Genomic DNA, 24,597 nt, shown 5'->3' on the forward strand with positions numbered 1-24,597 from the left:
CCGATTAATTACGAATATAACAATAATATTAGTGTCTACGGTTACATGGCGTTATTGTTACATTAAAGACTGCAATGTACGCAAGATATATTAAACTTAAACCTTCTATAGTTTTGTTGCTTAATTTTTCGATATGTACTAGATAATATTAGTGATAAATAATAATAATAATAATAATAATAATATTATTCCACAAATAGTGTTTGAATAGAATTAAGCATTGATTTAATTGTTTTGATGTTCTTAGAGATATTAAAATTGAGTATGGAAATGGGAGTGTGTCAAAGAGAGAGAACAATCCGACCAAAGAGCAGTTTAGTAGTGCCAAAGGCGAAAAATATAGTTCAATGGTTCACTGTTAAGAACTTGGGCTGAGAAAATGTATTTACTGGTTTGTGATGGCTGCTTGGAGTGATTTCACAAAAATGCGTCGGACTTAAACATGATCCAAAAAAACAACATACTGGCATGATTTGTGGAAACTGTCATTGTAAATAAAAAAAAAAATATTGTATGCAATATTGTAAATATCAAATAAAATTTTTCAAGTTTTGTTTTCATACATATTACTATAGTCCCATCGTACATTGCAGTGCATTAGTGAAACAATTGTGCAATGTAACCGTAGACACAAATATTATTGTTACATTCATAATTAATCGGTTCCTTACCCAACCCTATTCCGGCAATTAGTCTCCAATATAACAAAAATAAATCTCCTGATTTAAAGATTCGCCGTTTGCAAATATCAAATATCCTGTAAAAATGGTTTGAAAACAATTTGAACCTTTTAATACATTTCTGTTCGAGAGAATAATTTTGTTATCACTTAAATGTAAAAGCCTTAAATCAAATCCATATGCTCTAGATATTACACTGAAAGAAAACACACTAACTTCTTTCTATTTATCTTCCTCCTGTGTATAGGAGCACATTAGCTATAATTGATTTCTAATTACATGTATAGCTGGGGTTTATGACATTCATTAATAAAAAGAAGTAAACTAGTGTGAATAAAACAATAAAAAGGCATTGCTTTAGAAAGATATTTAATTAATGATAAATATTTATATACTTAACAAATACAAAAGTGATTATTTTTAGGAATCTCAGTGTTACATGTATATGTTATAGTATATATAAAAAAAAACTCTCAATACTAAAATTGGACCGAAAAAGTTTGTCGCTTTATGACCAGACATTTCCTTCTTCAATGCAGGTCATGACCTGCATTTTCAGTTTCAGAGGTTGGCAGGTATGAAACGACCGTAGACCCTACATCATTGTTTGTTCTTTTATTTTTGGAGATTGTTACACCAGTTTTCAGAGAGAGAGGCCTCCAAATGATAGTATTTTCTTATATAGGATGTCTGAGTACATGATTTCATCAACAGTAAAACTGTCATACACATCCTGTTTTATTCTTGCTTTTTTTATTGTAGGATGGACAGAGATGATCATAGACGTTACTTCATAGTTGGTTCTGTTATAATGGAGATTGTAACACCAGTCTTCAGACAGAGGTTAGAGAAAGACTACAAAAGTAAAAGGTTTGAATGTCTACAGGATTTCATCAACAGTAAACCTGTCATACACATCCTGTTTCATCTTCGCCATAGGAATATAAAATGTTGTGTGGACAGTACCAACTGTAGGAACCGAGGGACCCTACCATTAAACTACAGCCAATGGGATTTACTGTACACAGAGAATCCAGGACCACCTAAGCATCACTGTCACTGCTTGTATACAACCAATAATGTAAAGTTAGATGATCTTGATATTACCTTAGCTAGTTTGATTTTACTGAATTGCTGCAATCTGACACCAAATGAAGAGACATTGATAAAAGAACTAAGGAAGTTTAAGAACAACTACCTAAGCCACAACACCAAAGGTGCCATAACTGAAAAAGAGTTCAGAACACTGTGGAAAGACTTAACAACATGTGTCCTACAACTTGACCCCAGTAAACAAGATGACATCATACGGATACAGAACAGACCATTGGACGACTTATTGTGCAACAAGTACTTTGTTTGTCTCCTAGACATTCACAAAAAGCTTGAAGAGGTAAGCAACTTATTTTCTTTACTATCAAATCAACATTCCTGACCAAATCTTACCACATGTATGAAAACAAAGCATATTTAAACTCAAACAGCATATTCAAACTCAGAATCAGACTCTAATATTGTTTTCATTTATTGTTTTGTGCTGCTGTTGCATCACTGTCCCAGGTTAGGGAAAGGTTTTGGCACCTTCAAACTAGTGTAACCCCTCAACATTCTGCATGTGCCTGTCCCAAGTCAGGAGCCTGTAATTCAGTGGTTGTCGTTTGTTGCTGAATATCAAATTTGTTTTTCGTTCTTTATTTTGTACATGAATCTGGCCAATAGTTTTCTCATTTTAAATGTTTTACATTTGTCATTTTGGTGCCTTTTGTAGATTTCTATGTAGTATGGGTTTTGCTCATTGTTGAAGGCCATACAGTGACCTATATTGTTAGTTCCAAATGGTGAAGTTAAAATCATCCCTTCGTAAATTTTACGGACGCCATCACGAGTTGGTTGACTGTTATGGAATAACCGTTTCACAGATGATATCTGATATGTTCCTTATGTCGTAACTATAATACCCTTCCCTTTTCACGAATGTGACCTACCAAATTAGACTATTTACCGGATTTGTAATAACATTAGCAACACGACGGGTGCCACATGTGGAGCAGGATCTGCTTACCCTTCCGGAGCACCTGAGAACACCACCAGTATTTGGTGGGGTTCGTGTTGCTTAGTCTTTAGTTTTCTATGTTGTGTCATCTGTACTATTATTTGTCTGTTTGTCATTTTATTTTTGGCCATGGCGTTGTCAGTCTGTTTTCGATCTATGAGTTTGACTGTCCCTCTGGTATCTTTCGTCCCTCTTCTATAGTTGTTAATTTCTATGTCATTTGGTCTCTTCTGGAGAGTTGTCTTATTGGCAATCATACCACATTTTTATATCCAAGTTCCTATTTCTAATTTTTATACGACCGCAAAAAAATTTTTGTGGTCGTATATTGGTATGACGTTGGCGTCGTCGTCGTCCGGCGTCGTCGTCCGGCGTCGTCCGAAGACACATTGGTTTTCGCACTCTAACTTTAGTTTAAGTGAATGGATCTTTATGAAATTTTACCACAAGGTTCAATACCACAAAAGGAAGGTTGGGATTGATTTTGGGGGTTATGGTAATAACAGTAAAGGAATTAGGGGCCAAAAAGGGGCCAAAAATAAGCATTTTTGTAACTTCCAGACATTGTGTGTTAGTGTATGGATCTCTCTGACATTGTACCACAAGGTTCCATATCACTAAAGGAATGCTGGGATTGATTTTGGGGGTAATTGCCTCCAAATTTTAGGAATTAGGGGCCAAAAAAGGGGCAAAAAACAAGCATTTTTCTAGTTTCATGACAATAACTTGTGTGTAAGTGTATGGATCTTTCTGAAATTGTACTACAAGGTTCCATATCACAAAGGGAAAGCTGGGTTTGAGTTTGGGGGTAATTGCCCTTAACGTTTAGGAATTTGGGGCCAAAAAGGGGCCAAAAAACACATTTTTTTCTAGTTTCCATACAATAACTTGTGTTCAAGTGTATGGATCTCTCTGAAATTGTACTGCAAGGTACCATACCACAAAGGGAAGGCTGGGATTGAGTTTGGGGGTGATGAATCATAATGGGGGTTCAAAAAATTTTGGGGGGGGATTTATTTTTTTTTCCTTTTTTTTCTTTTTTTCCTTTTTTGTTTCTTTTAAAATTTTCCATTTTAAGTTGGTTATTTCTGATTTATATTTAAAATCAAATAATAATGATATGGTAGGAGATACACACCAAACAGGATGTGTAAATTATTATATAATAAGTATTGTGCAATAGCAAGAAATTTTCAATTGCACAGTATTGCACAATAGCAAGAAATCTTCAATTGCACAGTATTGCGCAATAGCAAGAAATCTTCAATTGCACAGTATTGAGCAATAGCAAGAAATATCCAATAGCACAATATTGCGCAATAGCAAGAAATTGTCAATTGTACAGTATTGCGCAATAGCAAGAAATATTTAATAGCACAGGATTGTGCAAAAGAAGATACTTCCTATAAATTGCTTATTTCTTGACCAATTTCAATGGGGTTTTATTCTTGATTTCATGGGGTTCTTTGATATGCTGAATCTAACCGTTTATTTAGTTTTTGGATTTTGGGCCCCGTTTTTAAATTGGTCCACATTGAGGTCCAAAGGGTCCAAAATTAAACTTTGTTTGATTTCATCAAAAATTGAATTATTGGGGTTCTTTGATATGCCGAATCTAACTGTGTATTTAGATTCTTAAATTTTGGTTCCGTTTTCAAATTGGTCTACATTAAGGTCCAAAGGGTCCAAAATTAAACTTAGTTTGATTTTAACAAAAATTGAATTCTTAGGGTTCTTTGATATGCTGAATCTAAACATGTATTTAGATTTTTGATTATGGGCCCAGTTTTCAAGTTGGTCCAAATCGGGGTCCAAAATTAAACTTTGTTTGATTTCAACAAAAATTGAATATATGGGGTTCTTTGATATGCTGAATCTAACCATGTATTTAGATTTTTGATTTTTGGGCCCCGTTATCAACTTTGTCCACATTGAGGTCAAAAGGGTCCAAAATTAAACTTTGTTTGATTTCATCAAAAATTGAATTATTGGGGTTCTTTGATATGCCGAATCTAACCGTGTATTTAGATTCTTAATTTTTGGTTCCGTTTTCAAATTGGTCTACATTAAGGTCCAAAGGGTCTAAAATTAAACTTAGTTTGATTTTAACAAAAATTGAATTCTTAGGGTTCTTTGATATGCTGAATCTAAACATGTATTTAGATTTTTGATTATGGGCCCAGTTTTCAAGTTGGTCCAAATCGGGGTCCAAAATTAAACTTTGTTTGATTTCAACAAAAATTGAATATATGGGGTTCTTTGATATGCTGAATCTAACCATGTATTTAGATTTTTGATTTTTGGGCCCAGTTATCAACTTTGTCCACATTGAGGTCAAAAGGGTCCAAAATTAAACTTTGTTTGATTTCATCAAAAATTGAATTCTTGGGGTTCTTTGATATGCTGAATCTAACCATGTATTTAGATTTTGGATATTGGACCATAATAGGTGAATGTCCAATTTAAAATTTTTAAGTTCTTAGACCACATTCAATCTGTGTTAGAAACCTATGCTGTGTCAAATATTTAATCACAATCCAAATCCAAAGCTGTATCAAGCTTGAATGTTGTGTCCATACTTCCCCCAACTGTTCAGGGTTCGACCTCTGCGGTCGTATCAAGCTGCGCCCTGCGGAGCATTTTATTACTAAATATATTAAAATATTTTCTTTTACAAGAATAATTTTATGTTTATCTCTGCCATAATGATATGCAGTGTTGTGTGGACAATGACAACTGTGAAAATCATGATCCATTTCCTCTCAACTACAACCAATGGACCCACTGTATATCCAGAATCAAACATCAATCACTATCACTCCAATTCACATGAACTTGATTTCTAATATGTGGAAGTGTAAGAATACTATATATATAGTAACAAGAAAACTGACAATATCAAGAAAGGCCATGCTTGCTCATGTTTGTTTGAGTGATTGTTTTTGATATAAACAAAGCAATACATTTAATAGGAATTCAATGTTCATAATTTTGATACCGGGTAAGAATTCTGAACATGTGCTAATAGCAAATATCAAATCAAAACTGACTGATTTTTTTACTGAAGAATGGCAGCCATTTTAAAAATTGTAGTGGAGGGATAGTTAAATGTGACTTAGGAAATCAATTTTGACTAGCATATTATACCTACATGTAATTATCCATTTCCATTGAAATTCTTGTAGCAAAAATAAAGACGCTTCTTCAAATTTGTGGGGTTTTTTTTCAAACACTAAGTGGGAATCACTTTGGAATAGCATATAAATATTGTACCTAGATATAAATGTTGCAATCCTAGGTAAAAGATGTTTCTAAATTTGAGACTCTTGAAAAAAAACTGACAATTGTTTTTTTTTTAAATTTCACAAAATAAATATTGATCATTAATGGAATATATTTGGAATAGGGAAAATACATTTATTTCAATTTTTGCTTTAATCCTAGCACAAAACGATGTTTCTCAAAATTTTCTTACAAAAACAAAGTATGGAATGCAATGACACCTGGAATCAATCCTAGCACATTCGGCATTAATTTTGTTTCCAATTTGACAAATATCAAATATTGCCACTGTGAATTAATTTGAAATAGGTTAAGTCTACCTGTATTTTAATTTCTTAATGAAATCCTAAAGAAAAAAAAATCATAAGAAGGTATGATAAGGCCACCTCTTTGGCCCCTTGAATTCAAAAATCAAAATGATCTATAAATTTACTAAATAACAACCTTCAAATGTTCATAGTAGTCTGTTAGACATCAGTATTTATATTTTTTAATTGTGTCTTACATAGTTGCATAAGGGCTGTAAACTTCTTGCATTTGGAAATTGATGCGACTGTCGTACAAGGGAGAGGTTTAGCGCTATAAAACCAGGTTCAATCCACCATTTTCTACATTTGAAAATGCCTGTACCAAGTCAGGAATATGACAGTTGTTGTCCATTCGTTTGATGTGTTTTATCATTTGATTTTTCCATTTGATTAGGGACTTTCTGTTTTGAATTTTCCTCGGAGTTCAGTATTTTTTTTATTTTACTTTTTAGTGCAAAACTGCAAAACTACCCTAATAGCCTCCTCGTTTTAAAAATTTTCTCTTCAATATCTAGACATGATTGGCGTTACCAAAATAGATATAATCTCCATGGAATTGAGACGTACAAATGTTTATAAAACTGCATCCCAAATATCATTAACTCACCATTAGTGGTTCATCTGAAACTGACCTAATCACAAACTTTAACATGTAAACATGCAAAAATTTCAAAGTCAATACACATGTACCATGAAGAAGGAGCGGGCCCAAATAATCTCCATTGAAATGAGATGTGCCAATACTGCCAGAACTGCATACTATATATCATTGACCAGCTACCACTATTCATTCCCTTTAAACTGGCTCATCACAAACTTATATGTGATAGACAAAGACACTGCCACCAAAAACAGCAGGTCTTGGTCTCGTCTCTGCAACTTTGTTGAGGGAAGACAAAATTTTCCATTATTTTGAAAGCCTTGAAAATTAACTATTTTTGAAATTTTAGGAGCCAAATAGTGGCTTTTATCACATCTGGTGGGTTTTTATGACAACTTAAACCCCAAATTTGCATGGAAATTATTTTTTTACGCCAAGAATCAATTTGGAGTTGCATATAATACCAATGGATCAGTTTTCATTGAAATCCTAGCACAAACAGATGTTTTCTCAAAATTTGTGATTTTTAAACAGAAACTTAATAAATCCAAAAGTTGATTTGCAAATATTAACAAACAAATGTACAACTAAATACTATGCACAATGACTGTGACAAATAAATTTTATTGGCATCCTAGCCATTCCTTTTCACTAATAATACATGTAATATGCACATCTGTATGTTATGCACAACAACTGTGCCAAATTTCATCGGCCTTCTAAGTAACCCTTATATATGGAGTTTTGGTGTTTATAAAAGTTGTTCCCAACCAGATAGACAGAAATAGTAAAAACTATGGGTCTCCCACTTCTTGATTTTTTTTTTCAGATTGACACCAGAATACAAAACATAGGGGCAACTACTGCAGACATTCATTCAACTTCAACAGAAATACTGAGTACAATGAACATCAACAATGCTGGGTTAAAGGCTGAAATAATGGCTAAACTAGAGGTATGTATAATTAAGAACAGCAATCATCACAGATATTAAAGATCATTGCAAATAATAGTGTGCAGGTTAGTGATTGTATTTCAGCCAATGAGAACTTTACTAGATTAAAAACTATTTAAACATTACTCTTTCTTTAGGCACCTAAAGCCATGTTTCACACCTCAACATTCTGTGTGTGCCTGTCCTAAGTCAGGAGCCTGCAATTTAGTAGCTGTCGTTTGTTGCTTTATATAAAAGAAATCATTAATTGTTTTGTTCTTAAATCAGACTGTTAGTTTTCTCATTTGAATTGTTTTGCCTTTTATAGACTTTTATAGCTTGCTATTCGGAATGGGTCTTGTTTTGCTCATTATTGAAGGATGTGTTGGGACATATAGTTGCTAACTTCTACTTCACTTGCACTCTGGTGGAAATTTGTCTAATCTGCAATCATATAACATCTTATTGATAATTATTGCATTGTTTGTACTTCAGTAATTCTACAAAAAAAAAGATTTTAAGAGTAGTCAATAATTACAATTTAAGATTCCTTACCCTTAAGAAATTGTAATTATCATATTAAACCACCTTCCATCAAATTTAAAGTAATTAAATATTTTTTTCAGAGGACTAGTCTGTTCAAATTTAAGAACGCTCATCAATAAGGCTGAGTCCATTATACATCTTTTTGGCTTAAAGAGAATGGAAGGAACATATTGAGATCCTTATAAATTATTCAAAGTAAAGTAAAATGAACATGAGCAAGAGTCTCTTTTACATTTTTCCTGTAATATGTGGTAATAAACACGCCATTGTACATAGAAAAAGCTGGATCCAATAATAGTTTTCTTCCAGTTAACATTACATACAGGCTGCAGTTTAAGTTTTTAAAACATTTATTAGATTCATAAACTATCCTGGATTTTTACCAAACTTGGATAGAAGCTACTTACAATCAAAAGATAGTATAGAGAGGAATATTTTTATTAATTTTTTCCTCATTTTTGTTGAGCCTGCGATTAACAGCAAAAGTAGGCGAGACACTGGGTTCCGCGGAACCCTTACAAATTTTTTAAGTATAAACTCCAAAACGTAAAATCTAAAATTTATAAAAAAAGAAAGGGAGCTTACGTCAATAGATATAAACAATTCACCAAAGTTTTATGCAATTTTATTAAAGCATTTTTAAGTTAATGTCTGACATGTTGACAAAGGACGGACAGACAGGCGGACAACGGTATACCATTATACGTCCCGTAAAAAGGCGTATAAAAATGAGAAAACCCCATACTGTATATTCTGCTGTAAAAGAGCCCAACATGTTTATATTGATATAAAGATTCAAAATTTATTAAAATAAATGGGGATAGTGTCCACATGTGGACACAGATGATGCCCCCGCTTGCATATCATATAGTTATAAAGGGACAAAACTGAAGAACGGTAAATGTGACGCTACCCAAATTTGAACTTGATCTGAGTTTAGTGGTAATAAGCATTGTGTGTAAGTCTCATAACATTTGGTCGAGGCTAACTTAAGTAGAGAACAGAAACTAAAAATTCAGCAATTTTTATACGACCACAAAAAAATTTTTGTGGTCGTATATTGGTATGACGTTGGCGTCGTTGTCGTCGTCCGAAGACGCATTAGTCTTCGCACTCTAACTTTAGTTTAAGTGAATGGATCTCAATGAAATTTTACCATAAGGTTCAATACCACAAAAGGAATTGATTTTGGGGGTTATGGTACCAACAGTTAAGGAATTAGGGGCCAAAAATAAGCATTTGTGTAACTTCCAGACATAACTTGTGTGTAAGTGTATGGATCTCTCTGATATTGTACCACAAGGTTCCATATCACAAAGGGAGTGCTGGGATTGATTTCAGGGGTAATTGCCTCCAAATTTTAGGAATAAGGGGCCAAAAAGGGGCAAAAAACAAGCATTTTTCTAATTTCATGACAATAACTTGTGTGTAAATCTATGGATCTCTCTGAAATTGTATCACAAGGTTCCATATCACAAAGGGAATGTTCTGATTGATTTTCGGGGTAAATGCCTCCAAATGTTAGGAATTAGGGGCAAAAAAGGGGCAAAAACAAGCATTTTTCTAGTTTCATGACAATAACTTGTGTGTAAGTGTATGGATCTTTATGAAATTGTACTACAAGGTTCCATATCACAAAGGGAAAGCTGGAATTTAGTTTCGGGGTAATTGCCCAAAAAGTTTAGGAATAAGGGGCCAAAAAGGGGCCAAAAATAAGCATTTTTCTAGTTTCCAGACAATAACTTGTGTTCAAGTGTATGGATCTCTCTGAAATTGTACTGCAAAGTACCATACCACAAAGGGAAGGCTGAGATTGATTTTGGGGGTAATTCCCTCCAAATTTTAGTAATTAGGGGCCATAAAGGGCAAACAAACAAGCATTTTTCTAGTTTCAGGACATTAACTTGTGTGCAAGTGTATGGATCTTTATGAAATTGTACTGCAAGGTTCCATATCACAAAGGGAAAGCTGGGTTTGAGTTTGGGGGTAATTGCCCTAAACGTTTAGGAAATTGTGGCCAAAAAGGGGCATTTTTCTAGTTTCCACACAATTACTTGTGTTCAAGTGTATGGATCTCTCTGAAATTGTACTGCAAGGTACCATACCACAAAGAGAAGGCTGGGATTGAGTTTGGGGGTGATGAATCATAAGGGGGTTCAAAAAATTGGGGGGGGGGGGGGGAGATTTTTTTTTCCTTTTTTTTCTATTTTAAATTGGTTATTTCGGATTTATATATAAAAGCAAATAATAATGATATGGTTTGAATAGGTAAATTAAAAAATTTTAAGTTCTTAGACCACTTTCATTCTGTTTCAGAAACCTATGCTGTGTCAAATATTTAATTACAATCCAAAATTCAGTGCTGTATCAAGCTTGAATGTTGTGTCCAGCGGAGCATTTTATTCTATTTGTAAACATGCATAACTCTAGAACGGTTGTGTATAAGTTTTAAACATTTGGTTGAGACAAACTAAAGTTAGAGAACGGAAACGAAAAATTCAGCAATTTTTATGTTTATAAAGGGACATAACTCAAGAATAGTAAATGTGTCGCCACCAAATTTCGTACTTAATCTGTATTATGTAGTAATAAGCATTGTGTATAAGTTTCATAACATTTGGTTGAGGCAAACTAAAGTTAGAAAACGCAAACAAAAAATTTGTACTTGATCTTAGTTTTGTGGTAATGAATATTGTGAATAGGTTTCATAATGCTTGGTTTGGGCAAACTTAAGTTACAGAATGGAAACTAAAAATTTTGCAATCTTTCAATTATAAAGGGGCATAACTCAATAATGGTTAAAGTGACACTAGCCAAATTCAACTTGATCTGTGTTTTATCAGTGGAAGTCAAAATTAAACATTGCATTGTATAAAGCATTGATTGTAGTTGATTCACCTATAATCATGGACAAAGGAAGATAACTCCAATTTTAAAAATTACTTGATATTTAGAAGAAAATAAAAATTTTGCAATTTTTCCATTTATAAAGGGGCATAACTCTAGAACGGTTTAAGTGATGCCACCAAAATTCGAACTTGATCTGTATTTTGTGGTAATAAGTATTTTGTATAAGTTTCATAACATTTGGTTGAGGCAAACTTAAGTTAGAGAACGGAAACTATAATTTTGCAATTTTTCCATTTATAAAGGGGCATAACTCTAGAACGGTTAAAGAAACGCCACCAAATTCAAACTTGATCTGTATTTTGTGGTAATAAGTATTGTGTATAAGTTTCATAACATTTGGTTGAGGCAAACTTAAGTTAGGGAACGGAAACCAATTTTGTAATTTATAGGATGGATACGTACAGACGGACAAGGGTAAAACTTAATGCCCCCACCGCGACGGCGGGGGCATAAAAACCTTTCATGACATCATAATTATTTACATTTGTTCTGTTGATTGATAGTGGTACATGTATGAGGACGGATGAAATCAATTATATATAGTTCTGATCAACAGTTTCATGGTAAATCAGTTGTAGTAGGTTGCTTGAATTTTGCAGCATATTCAACTTTGAACATCTTTTTCAGGTCTGCAATCCATATAAAATCAGTACATGTCATATGCCAGAGGGTAGTAATGCCCTTTACCGTCAGGCGTCAAACGTTCATTTTTAGCTACCGTTAGCGTCAAATTGGTTAAAATTTTACAGTGATTCGTCAAAATATCTTTATCATTATTCGTCAGAGGTCTCAAATAATTGTTGTTACCGTTATTTTTGGAAAAAAATTAACGTGATTCGTCAAAACCATTCGATTTTTTTAATGTCTAAAAGAAAGTGTACATCTTATCGTCATGCACCAAAATTTACCGTTAACGTCATTTGGCAAGAATTTTTACCGTTATTTGTCATGACGGTAGCCCCATTACGACCCTCATGCCAATGAGACTAACTATCCACAGAGATTCAAATAACAAAGTAGTTATAGGCAACCATACAGCCTTCAAAAATTAAAGAAAAAACAGTCCAGACATGTTTAATATGCAACAATTAAATTGAGAAAAGTAATGGCCTGATTTACAACTTATAAACAGGTTGGGACCCCCCCCCAAAAAAAGTTCTAAAGAAGATGTAGACTTTTCAACTTATAAAGCGGGATCTAGAGGGGATTCATGACATTCGAAACAACTTTTCTAAAGGATGGATACATATATAAATTACAATACATGTATGTAGTATATATGATTGCCAATGTCAGAGCATGATGAGACAACTTATGATCCACAGAGGTTCAAATGACATAGCAATTATAGGCAACCATGCATACAGCCTTCAAAAATGAGGAAAACTGTGCCGACATGAAAAGTATGCATCAATACAATTGAGGAGTAATGGCCTGATTCACAATTCCACTAATAAACAGGTTGGGAACATCCCCCCCCCCAAAAAAACAAATGAGGGATATTTTGCAGTTTTAAAAAAAGGAAAAATAGATCCTATCACATTACATTTAAAGATAACAATAATCCAAAGTAAATTATATTACAATGTCAATGGAAGAAATTCCCGTGCAAATGTCATGACTGGGATAGACCAAAAAGAATTTTAGATCTATACATCATTCACATTCTGATCAATTTACTCACTGATATATATGTCAACTATATTTATATTGGTTTTGAATTTAGTTAATCTATCAGAAAAGTGATTTATTTCTCGCAGACAACCCTTAATGCTATACACCAACTCAACACTGAAGCTAAAAACCCCTAAAACATAATGGTATATGGAATCGTCCATACGGATTTCCTAATATTGATGAAGGTGAAATATGTCGATTTAGAATTGTGTACAGAGAAATAAAGCCCTATGTAAGGTGAAAACAAAAAAACCCAACTGTATAAAATTATTGTTTATTAAATTTGCTTGCATAAGAACCGTGAAGTTAAAATTTATAACGATTACGTGTATCCTGTCAACCCCTGAAAAAATAATAATGTCTTCTTGACTTTTTCCGCGCTTGCTGGACATAAAAATTTAATATTTTGTTATATAGTATGTTAATAATTCTATTTCTACAATATAGGTTTTATATCTTATTTTCTAATAACAAAAAAATTAATATATATTTTACATATAAACCAGAGGCGGGACCTTGGAGGACCTTACCCCCCCCCCCCCCCCCTCTTAGAAATTTCTGGATCCCCAATGTATACTGTAGTTCATATTTAGGTCATTTAGACACACCAAAGTGTTAAGCACATTTAAAAGAGGGATCCACTTATTTTTAATAAATAATAATGATTGAAGCCCATCTGAAGATTTGATTGAAGCCCATATTAAGATTTGATTGAAGCCCATCTGAAGATTTTATATCTGTATCATGTTTAGTTGTATATTCCAAATTCTGCCCTATTTTGCTTTAAATCCAGTCTTAACAAAAATACCGCTCTATAGAGGGATAATTTTATCCCTCTATAGAAAGATTATTCCTCTATACAGGTATAACACCATACACTGATACAGAGGGTTTGTTCCCAACCTGATGAAGGTAAATCCAGAAAAGCGCTTCGGTCGCATGAAATTATTAAAGGTGTTGTTTTTCAATTTTTTAAGGTCTTTTAGACACACCAAAGTGTAAAGCACATGTCAACTATATATATTGTTTTTTTTTTTTATTATAAAGTACATCAAGAAATTGAGGTTTCGTGGGGAAAAAAAACACTATATTTGTATGACAATATCATGTACATTTCTTTTTAAGGTCTTTTAGACACACCAAAGTGTAAAGCACATGTCAACTATATATATTGTTTTTTTATAATAAAGTACATCATATAATTGAGGAGGTTTCGTGGAAAAAAACTCTATATTTGTATGATAATCATGTATATTTCAAATTGTTAGCAAATTCGACATGGCAGTATTTCCGGAATTCCCGCGTAAATGCCATGTGTAAATCGTTTTCAGGGCTGTAATGTCGTTCATATTTACAAAATGTAGGTCATTTAGACACACCAAAGTGTAAAAAATATGTCAACTATGTGTCATGTAACCATTGTAAGTGCTTCAATTTTTGAAAATATTCTGATGTCCAAACTTGTAGTTTTGTCTGGCCTTACAGTTACTCCTATACCAATCATGCAAATCATAAGATTGACAAGATACTGATGAATTATTACCTAAGCAGAAGGTCAAAGGTGACAATTGAATGCTTTTTAAAAAATCATATCTTAAGTGTCACCTTCAATTTTGGACATTTTTATCAGTTAAAAACATTTAATATCTGCAAAGAAAACTTTGTACATGTACTAATAATTTAATTTTGGATGTAACATGTCTTCTGATTGGCTAAAAGTGTTCTGTCTATCAGCACATAGACATAATTTTGTCATGTGACCGTGACGTCACCAATGTTTTTTTCATGATTACCTTTCTTAAAAATGGAATTTAGAATTAAATCATAAGGAATGACTGTAATATTTTTTCTGTCTATTCAAATAACAAAAAAGAATATGGTGCACACTTTTAAATAACCTGCTACGCAGATTATTCAGTGTGCACCACATTTTTGATATTATTCTTCATAGACAGAAAAAATATTACAGTCATTCCTTAAATGTTTTGATGTAAGCCTTACTTCAAAATAGGTTTAATATGATACTGCCAATTTCTTAAGTGCTGAAGTGTTGTTAATCTTAAATTCTAATTTTTGGCTACCCCAAAATTTTTTTTTATAGAATTACTGAAATACAAAAATTGCAATAATTACAACCAAATAATTACTATCAATGTAAAAACAAGAAGATTGCCGATTAGACAACTTTCCAGCAGTGACCAAATGATGTAGAAGAAATTTTTGAAGGGCTTGTAAGGCTGATCATTTTTGCTATTACATGTAACAGTTTCTACTTATCTTTTTTTATAATTTTCAGAATAGTTGGCAAAAACGGGAAAATTTCTCAAAACCATCATTAAGTTGCAATAACCCCCCCTGTAGGAATCATCTGATAATTATAATGAAATTGGAAGAAGTTCAAAGTTGACATTCTAAGCATTTTTACCCTTTTAATATACATTGTATCATGATTTTCAAGATATAAGACAATAAATGTGTTTTGCCTTATTTTTTTATTTTTTTTTAGTTATGGCAGAAATTTCTGTTACCTGACTGAATACAATAACACAATCATTATGCAGGATACCATAAGGATCATTCATCCAAATTTGGTTAAAATTGGTAAAGGTGTATCGGAGGAAAAGATCTTTGATAAAGTATACAATGGACACGAAAAATAAGTGAAAATAATCGTCCTTCAAGGCTATAACTCCATGGTCCTCCAATTGATTTGGTGTTTTTAACGTTTTGTAGATCTTTTATTTCTGATTATTTTTGCTGATTACAGTTTTGACCTAACTTTCTACTTTTTGAAATAATAAGCAAGATCACAAAAGTTAGTCTTCTCATATTTTGACCTCTAATAAAATTGAGAATGGAAATCGGGAATGTGTCAAAGAGACAACAACCCGACCATAGAGCAGACAACAGCCCAAGGCCACCAATGGGTCTTCAATGCACCGAGAAACTCCCACACTCGGAGGCGTCCTTCAGCTGGCCCCTAAACAAATATGTATACTAGTTCAGTGATAAAGGACATCATACTAAACTCCAAATTATACACAGGAAACTAAAATTAAAAATGATACAAGACTTACAAAGGCCAGAGGCTCCTGACTTGGGACAGGCGCAAAAATGCAGCGGGGTTAGACATGTTTTTTGAGATCTCAAATCTACTTCAGAAATTAATGCAATCTGAATCACCCAAAATTAATTAAAAATTCAAACTTTTATTAAAATGTACATTTTCATTTGTATGAACTTCAATATAAAAATAGAAATGATTATGTAAACATATAGTTTCAGATGATTATTCATAGTTGTTATACAGGTCGGGAACACTACCTTATATGGATATGCATAAATTAGCATACTTATATACTTGCACATGTAATTGTTTATTTACGTATGACGCATTTTTTATACGACCGCAAAAAAATTTTTGTGGTCGTATATTGGTATGACGTTGGCGTCGTCGTCGTCGTCGTCCGAAGACACATTGGTTTTCGCACTCTAACTTTAGTTTAAGTGAATGGATCCTTATGAAATTTTACCACAAGGTTCAATACCACAAAAGGAAGGTTGGGATTGATTTTGGGGGTTATGGTAATAACAGTAAAGGAATAAGGGGCCAAAAATAAGCATTTTTGTAACTTCCAGACATAACTTGTGTCTTAGTGTATGGATCTCTCTGACATTGTACCACAAGGTTCCATATCACTAAAGGAATGCTGGGATTGATTTTGGGGGTAATTGCCTCCAAATTTTAGGAATTAGGGGCCAAAAAAGGGGCAAAAAACAAGCATTTTTCTAGTTTCATGACAATAACTTGTGTGTAAGTGTATGGATCTTTCTGAAATTGTACTACAAGGTTCCATATCACAAAGGGAAAGCTGGGTTTGAGTTTGGGGGTAATTGCCCTAAACATTTAGGAATTTGGGGCCAAAAAGGGTTCAAAAAACACATTTTTTTCTAGTTTCCAGACAATAACTTGTGTTCAAGTGTATGGATCTCTCTGAAATTGTACTGCAAGGTACCATACCACAAAGGGAAGGCTGGGATTGAGTTTGGGGGTGATGAATCATAATGGGGGTTCAAAAAATTTTGGGGGGGGATTTATTTTTTTTTCCTTTTTTTTCTTTTTTTCCTTTTTTGTTTCTTTTAAAATTTTCCATTTTAAGTTGGTTATTTCTGATTTATATTTAAAATCAAATAATAATGATATGGTAGGAGATACACACCAAACAGGATGTGTAAATTATTATATGATAAGTATTGTGCAATAGCAAGAAATTTTCAATTGCACAGTATTGCACAATAGCAAGAAATCTTCAATTGCACAGTATTGCGCAATAGCAAGAAATCTTCAATTGCACAGTATTGCGCAATAGCAAGAAATATCCAATAGCACAATATTGCGCAATAGCAAGAAATTGTCAATTGTACAGTATTGCGCAATAGCAAGAAATATTTAATAGCACAGGATTGTGCAAAAGAAGATACTTCCTATAAATTGCTTATTTCTTGACCAATTTCAATGGGGTTTTATTCTTGATTTCATGGGGTTCTTTAATATGCTGAATCTAACCGTGTATTTAGTTTTTGGATTTTGGGCCCCGTTTTTAAATTGGTCCACATTGAGGTCCAAAGGGTCCAAAATTAAACTTTGTTTGATTTCATCAAAAATTGAATTATTGGGGTTCTTTGATATGCCAAATCTAACTGTGTATTTAGATTCTTAAATTTTGGTTCCGTTTTCAAATTGGTCTACATTAAGGTCCAAAGGGTCCAAAATTAAACTTAGTTTGATTTTAACAAAAATTGAATTCTTAGGGTTCTTTGATATGCTGAATCTAAACATGTATTTAGATTTTTGATTATGGGCCCAGTTTTCAAGTTGGTCCAAATCGTGGTCCAAAATTAAACTTTGTTTGATTTCAACAAAAATTGAATATATGGGGTTCTTTGATATGCTGAATCTAACCATGTATTTAGATTTTTGATTTTTGGGCCCCGTTATCAACTTTGTCCACATTGAGGTCAAAAGGGTCCAAAATTAAACTTTGTTTGATTTCATCAAAAATTGAATTCTTGGGGTTCTTTGATATGCTGAATCTAACCATGTATTTAGATTTTGGATATTGGACCATAATAGGTGAATGTCCAATTTAAAATTTTTAAGTTCTTAGACCACATTCAATCTGTGTTAGAAACCTATGCTGTGTCAAATATTTAATCACAATCCAAATCCAAAGCTGTATCAAGCTTGAATGTTGTGTCCATACTGGCCCCAACTGTTCAGGGTTCGACCTCTGCGGTCGTATCAAGCTGCGCCCTGCGGAGCATTTTATTTTACCTGGGTTTTTGACCAATCAACTAAATGAGTAACAATGCATGATGGACTATTACGTGTTTACGATCAGCCGTGAACGCGAGTTATATACTGAAATTCAACACATTTTTTCATGCATTGCGGGATAAACAAATTCGCTTAATTTTTCATTTTTTGTATTCACATTTATAGCCTGTGATATAAAGTATTCGTTCCATGCTCAGATTACAGAGGAGTTGTTTCTATGCAAAGAAACGAGTGTTTAAATTACCCGAAATATAGCCATTAATATGCTTGATGAATACACAAAGATTTCAGATATTCGTCCACAAGACAGCAACGAAACAACTGTGAAAAACACAATTACCCATAAGATAAACTTTCATTCAGATAGTCAAAAAAATACGATATCCTTGAATTTTGGGTTCGTAAAAAAGGGGAAAACTTAGAGTGTGTCAAATATCTTTTGGGGGTCACTATAATTTCCCAGCTTTTCACAACATTGATGCTATGATATTGTACCTTCTTTTAGAATTAGAAAGTCATTTAAATCGAGGAAGGGCATTTATTTATTAATTTGTCTTTAAGAAACAAATACGTGTAATCATCAATCGTGGCAATTTATAGCCGACTATAAGGTATGGGTTTTTATACACCCGTTTACGGGACGTATTATGTTATACTGTTGACCGTCTGTCCGTTCGTCCGTCCGTCTGTCTGTCTGTCTGTCCATCGTCAACATGTCGGACATTAACTCAAAAACGCTTTAACCAATATGCATGAAACTTTGGTGAATTGTTTATATCTATTGATGTGAGCTCCCTTTCCTTTTTTATAAATTTTGAATTTACCGTTTCCGAGTTTTGGGGTTTTATTCATTAAAAAAGGGGGATTTTCCAGTTTGTGGACAATAACTCAAAAACAATTTCACCAACTTGCAAGAAACTTTGGTGAATTGTTTATTTTTATCGACATGAGCTCCCTTTTGATTTTTATAAATTTTAAACCATACATTTTCGATTTATGGGGTTTTATTCATTACTAAAAGGGGGATTTTCCAGTTTTCAGACAATAACTCAAAAATGCTTTCAGCATTTTTTATGAAACTTTGGTGAATTATTTATATCTATTCAGTATTGATGTAAGCTCCCTTTAGAATTTTATAAATTTTAGATTTTACATTCCCGAGTTATGGGGTTTTATTCATTAAAATAGGGGCGATTTTCCAGTCTTTGGACAATAACTCAAAAACAATTTCACCAATTTGCAACAAATTTTGGTGAATTGTTTATTTCTATCTACATGAGCTCCCTTTTGATTTTTTTAAATTTTAGAGTTTACGTTTCCGATTTATGGGGTTTTATTCATTACAAAAAGGGGGATTTTCCAGTTTTCAGACAATAACTCAAAAATGCTTTCAGCATGTGGGGTGTTATTTACACCGGGGTAATTAACCAATCAGATTGCAGTATTTTTGCTGCATAAGAAATAATAAGTTTTACCCTTGTCCGTCTGTATGTCCCAAAGTTGGTTTCTGTTCTCTAACTTTAGTTTGCCTCAACCAAATGTTATGAAACTTATACACAATGCTTATTACCACAAAACACAGATCAAATTTGAAATTGGGTGCTGTCACGATAACGGTTCTTGAGTTATGCCCCTTAATAAAACATAACAAGAGTGCACACGCTGAAATGTCTTGCCTTCTTTACTAATCATTGATATTATGTTGATAGTCCTAAATATAAAGCTTTATTACAACTGTGACATAAACTTAACATTAACCAAGTACTAAACATTGACCAATGAACCATGAAAATGAGGTCAAGGTCAGATGAACCATGCTAGGCAGGCATGTACAGCTAACAATTCTTCCATACAACAAATATAGTTGACCTATTGCTTATAGTTTAAAAAAAACAGACCAAAACACCAAAAAATTAACACTGAGCAATGAACCTTGAAAATGAGGTCAAGGTCAAATAAAACCTGCGTGACTGACAAATAGATCATAAAATATTTCCATACACCAAATATAGTTGAACTATTGCATATAGTATTAGAAAAAAAGACCAAAACTCAAAAACTTAACTTTGACCACTGAACCATGAAAATGAGGTCAAGGTCAGATAACACCTGCCAGCTAGACATGTACACCTTACAATCATTCCATACACCAAATATAGTAGACCTATTGCATACAGTATAAGAAAAACAGACCAAAACACAAAAACTTAACTATAACCACTGAACCATGAAAATGAGGTCAAGGTCAGATGACACCTGCCAGTTGGACATGTACACCTTACAGTCCTTCCATACACCGAATATACTAGACCTATTGCTTATAGTATCTGAGATATGGACTTGACCACCAAAACTTAACCTTGTTCACTGATCCATGAAATGAGGTCGAGGTAAAGTGAAAACTGTCTGACGGGTATGAGGACCTTGCAAGGTACGCACATACCAAATAAAGTTATCCTATTACTTATAATAAGAGAGAATTTAACATTACAAAAAATCTTAACTTTTTTTTCAAGTAGTCACTGAACCATGAAAATGAGGTCAAGGACATTGGACATGTGACTGACGAAAACTTCGTAACATGAGGCATCCATATACAAAGCATGAAGCATCCAGACCTTCCACCTTCTACAATATAAAGCTTTTAAGAAGTTAGCTAACGCCGCCGCCGCCGGATCACTATCCCTATGTCGAGCTTTCTGCGACTTTTGTCACAGGCTCGACAAAAAATTGCTGGGTTTTTCGTTTCCGTTCTCTAACTTTAGTTTGCCTCAACCAAATGTTATAAAACTTGTTCACAATGCTTATTACCAACATACTACAGATCAAGTATGAAATTGGGTGGCGTCACTTTTACCGTTCTTGAGTTATGCCCCTTTATAAATATAAAAATTGCTGAATTTTTCGTTTCCGTTCTCTAACTTTAGTTTGCCTCAACCAAATGTTATGAAACTTATACACAATGCTTATTACCACTTAATGCAGATCAAGTTTGAAATTGGTTGGTGACACTTTTACTGTTCTTGAGTTATGCCCCTTTATAAACATAAAAATTGCTGAATTTTTGTTTCCATTCTCTAACTTTAATTTGCCTCAACCAAATGTTATGAAACTTATACACAATGCTTACTACCACAAAACTCAGATCAAGTGCAAATTTGGGTAGCCTCACTTTTACCGTTCTTCAGTTATGTCCCTTTATATCTTTATATGATATGCAAGCGGGGGTATCATCTGTGTCCCATGGACACATTCCACATTTATTTTCTTTTTCAAACTGTCAAGTTCCCTTTATTCTGAAGGTAATGAAGCAATATTCTAAATAATCATTGCCAGCAGCTGTAGTTTCGTTTTGTTTTCATCTTTGCAAAGTTCGATTTCTTCTAATGTAGATATTGGAATTTTTAATATTTTTAACGGACTTTGACATTTGCCAATCCCAATAAAATCATTTATGATGCTATCCATGTTTATGTGCGACAAGGACGTGAACTTTGATATGTTTTGTGAAAATTGCAGCATTGGATATAAACCTATTATATTTCTCTCATTTGTTGGATATAGGTATTTTAAATTGGACAGTGGTCACTTCATTGGAAATTTCAGTTTCACGTGAAATTAATGCACATGTTCAATGCATAACAATGGACAAAACCTGTCCAACTACTTTTACAAGGCAAAAAAGAAAGTCGAATCGTGAAGCCAGTAAACAATATTTTTTTAATCTGAGCATGCAAATTGAAGATTATGTTAAATATTTTACATTAAACACATTTCGCTGAACAAAACTTTTTTTTATGAGAGTCCCAGACACTATATAAGTTTACAGTTTTCTCACTAATTCCGAGTGTTTTTAAGAGGTAGTAAACTCGTAGTAGCCCACAATGCATTGTAGTTCATTGAGTCGATTGGTCAGTTTTGCAAGGCCATGTTTACCTTCTATTTGGGAAATTAATATGCAAATATATTCTGACGTCAGGAAATCAAGAGTTCCCCCCCCCCCCCCTGTTATAACTTAGTTCCTATATCTGTTAAAAAAAAGCACTAAGTTGGACTTAGATTTGACAAGAATAAACAACATTCGGCAGGAAAACAAGACACAATAATGAAAAATAATGAATAATGGAAAAAATATGTTTTGAAGCATTCTTTCTAGTACCATTAATATATAATCATACTGAAGGATGCTGAATAGTGTAGAAAAACTTATCCACTGGACATTCAACATCCATCAATCAAATATTACAACACTGTACCAATTCAATAAGAAATGTACACAAGTTTTTAGAAGACTTTGCTACTGAAAACAACCAAGCACATTTGTAGAATAATCTGTAAGAATTTTCATACTTCTACATTTCAATGTAATTTTTTTTTATAGGAAGTGTTACAACAGTTGATAAAAAACCAAACTAATAAACAAGGTATGTGGCACAAATTTACAAAAAAAAATAATTATTCCGCTATTTTCATTTTAAACCAACAAAATTATTTAATTATAAAGTTTTATTTATTTTAAAATGTAATATATTCAGATTTCATTTGTCATTTTTTTTTAAATTTTAATACACTAATTGCAATATATACACTTGCTAATAATTAATCATCTTATTATTGAAACTGATATTGTAATGTTTCAGTTGACCAACCAAATAAGCCCTACATACTAGGACAGTCTATCTTTATACTACATCATGAGATAAACCTGACATTAGAAGTTGGTGATGACTTGGTAGGATATGTATCAGATATGGTGATGATGGATGATGGTAGACTGGTGATGTGTTTACCTTGGCAGCACAGACTACTGATCTGTAATACAGATGGATCACAGGCAGACAGTATTCATGTACAGGGAGGACCAGGGAGTGTTACAGCAGTCAACAACTCTACAGTAGCTGTTACACTGTATGGTAGTAAATGTATAGAGATGTTTGACATAAACAATAAACTCAAACTTAAATCAATATCACTACCTGGAATGTTGTATTTGATTGGCATTACAACTATAAACAACAAGTTAGTTGTAGGTGGTGTCAACAGACTACTGATCATAGATCATCAGACAGGAGAGGTGGTACAGACAATACAGACTGACCGTCATCCTGGCAGGTTACAGGGTTCTGGTGACAGAATATTCTACTGTGATACCAACAACAACCTGTACTGGTATAGTTATACTGATTACAGACATCACACCCTAACATTACCATCACGATCCAGCAGGATGACTACACTACAAGATGGCAGTCTGTATGTGGTGTGTGATGATAGATCAGTACAGCATGTGTCATCTGATGGTAAACAGTATAAAACTGTGAAGAATAAAGGACTAAAATCAATACTCTTTGATGGTAGTTTGTATTACAATTGCAAACAGAGAAAACTGGTTACTGGTCGTTCTATTTCTAACATAAAAATTTTTCATGAGAAGTAAATCAGTACACAGTACATTAAGTGTTTCTTGATATAATTAGCATAAAAACTATAAATATTTCATGAATAATAATAAAAGGAAATCTTGGACATATTCTATTAGAATAAGACAGCAACCAAACAACACAAGAAACCAAAAGCAAATTTTCATTTAAATCCTGTAATCTTATCCTTTGAAATTTTGATTACACTAATTTAGATTCTGCAAGTGTTTTCAGATAAGATTCTTGTACATGTATGACTATTAAAAATAAATATATTCTATTAGAAAACAAAATATGTGTCTTGAAAAATGTATTGAGTATTATTTACATTGTACACATACTACTGCTTTATGTTATTCCTTTGCATTAAATAAAAAGTGAACAGTTGAAGGAAATATTAAAATGGAGATTTTAAGCTATATGTAATACTGTAAATTCAGAAATTATTGCGTGCATTTATTTTTGCGATTTTGCAAAAATACACAAGAATGCGATTTTAATTATTGCGAATTCAGAAAAATCTACATACAGATCTATGTTGCAGTTATCAAAATGCGAGTTTTTATTATTGCGATACTCACCTAGTCGCATTATTCGCATTAATAAAAACCTCGCAATAATTTCTGAATTTACAGTAGTTTGAAATAAACAGGGCAGTTTCAATGAGGATTCACAAACTGATTATATTTTTGTCTTGAAAAAACTCTGAAAATGTACTGCATGTAAGGTGTTAATTATTTAACATTTTGTTGATTTTAAAAGTGAGTCAAAATATATGCAGCATAATTTCAAATTCAATTTATCAAATTTATAAAGGCCTGTATGTATCGTTGAATTGAACCAATCCA

General features: G+C 33.0%; 1 protein-coding gene across 3 annotated transcripts in view; it reads left to right on the plus strand.

Moving 5' to 3' along the window:
• The window catches only part of LOC127726383 (uncharacterized), a 164,390-nt gene extending 140,222 nt beyond the window's left edge, over window positions 1-24,168 (plus strand). For all 3 annotated transcript variants that reach the window (XM_052233772.1, XM_052233771.1, XM_052233773.1), the window contains exons 2-5: window positions 1,443-2,073; window positions 7,754-7,879; window positions 22,711-22,753; window positions 22,970-24,168. In XM_052233772.1, coding sequence (XP_052089732.1) covers window positions 1,444-2,073; window positions 7,754-7,879; window positions 22,711-22,753; window positions 22,970-23,766 — 1,596 coding nt within the window. In that variant the 5' untranslated portion in view covers window position 1,443 and the 3' untranslated portion in view covers window positions 23,767-24,168. The remainder of the gene's footprint in view (window positions 1-1,442; window positions 2,074-7,753; window positions 7,880-22,710; window positions 22,754-22,969) is intronic.
• Window positions 24,169-24,597: the final 429 nt, after the last annotated feature.

Source organism: Mytilus californianus, unplaced genomic scaffold, assembly GCF_021869535.1.
Source record: "Mytilus californianus isolate M0D057914Y unplaced genomic scaffold, xbMytCali1.0.p SCAF_17, whole genome shotgun sequence".
Classification (NCBI taxonomy): domain Eukaryota; kingdom Metazoa; phylum Mollusca; class Bivalvia; order Mytilida; family Mytilidae; genus Mytilus; species Mytilus californianus.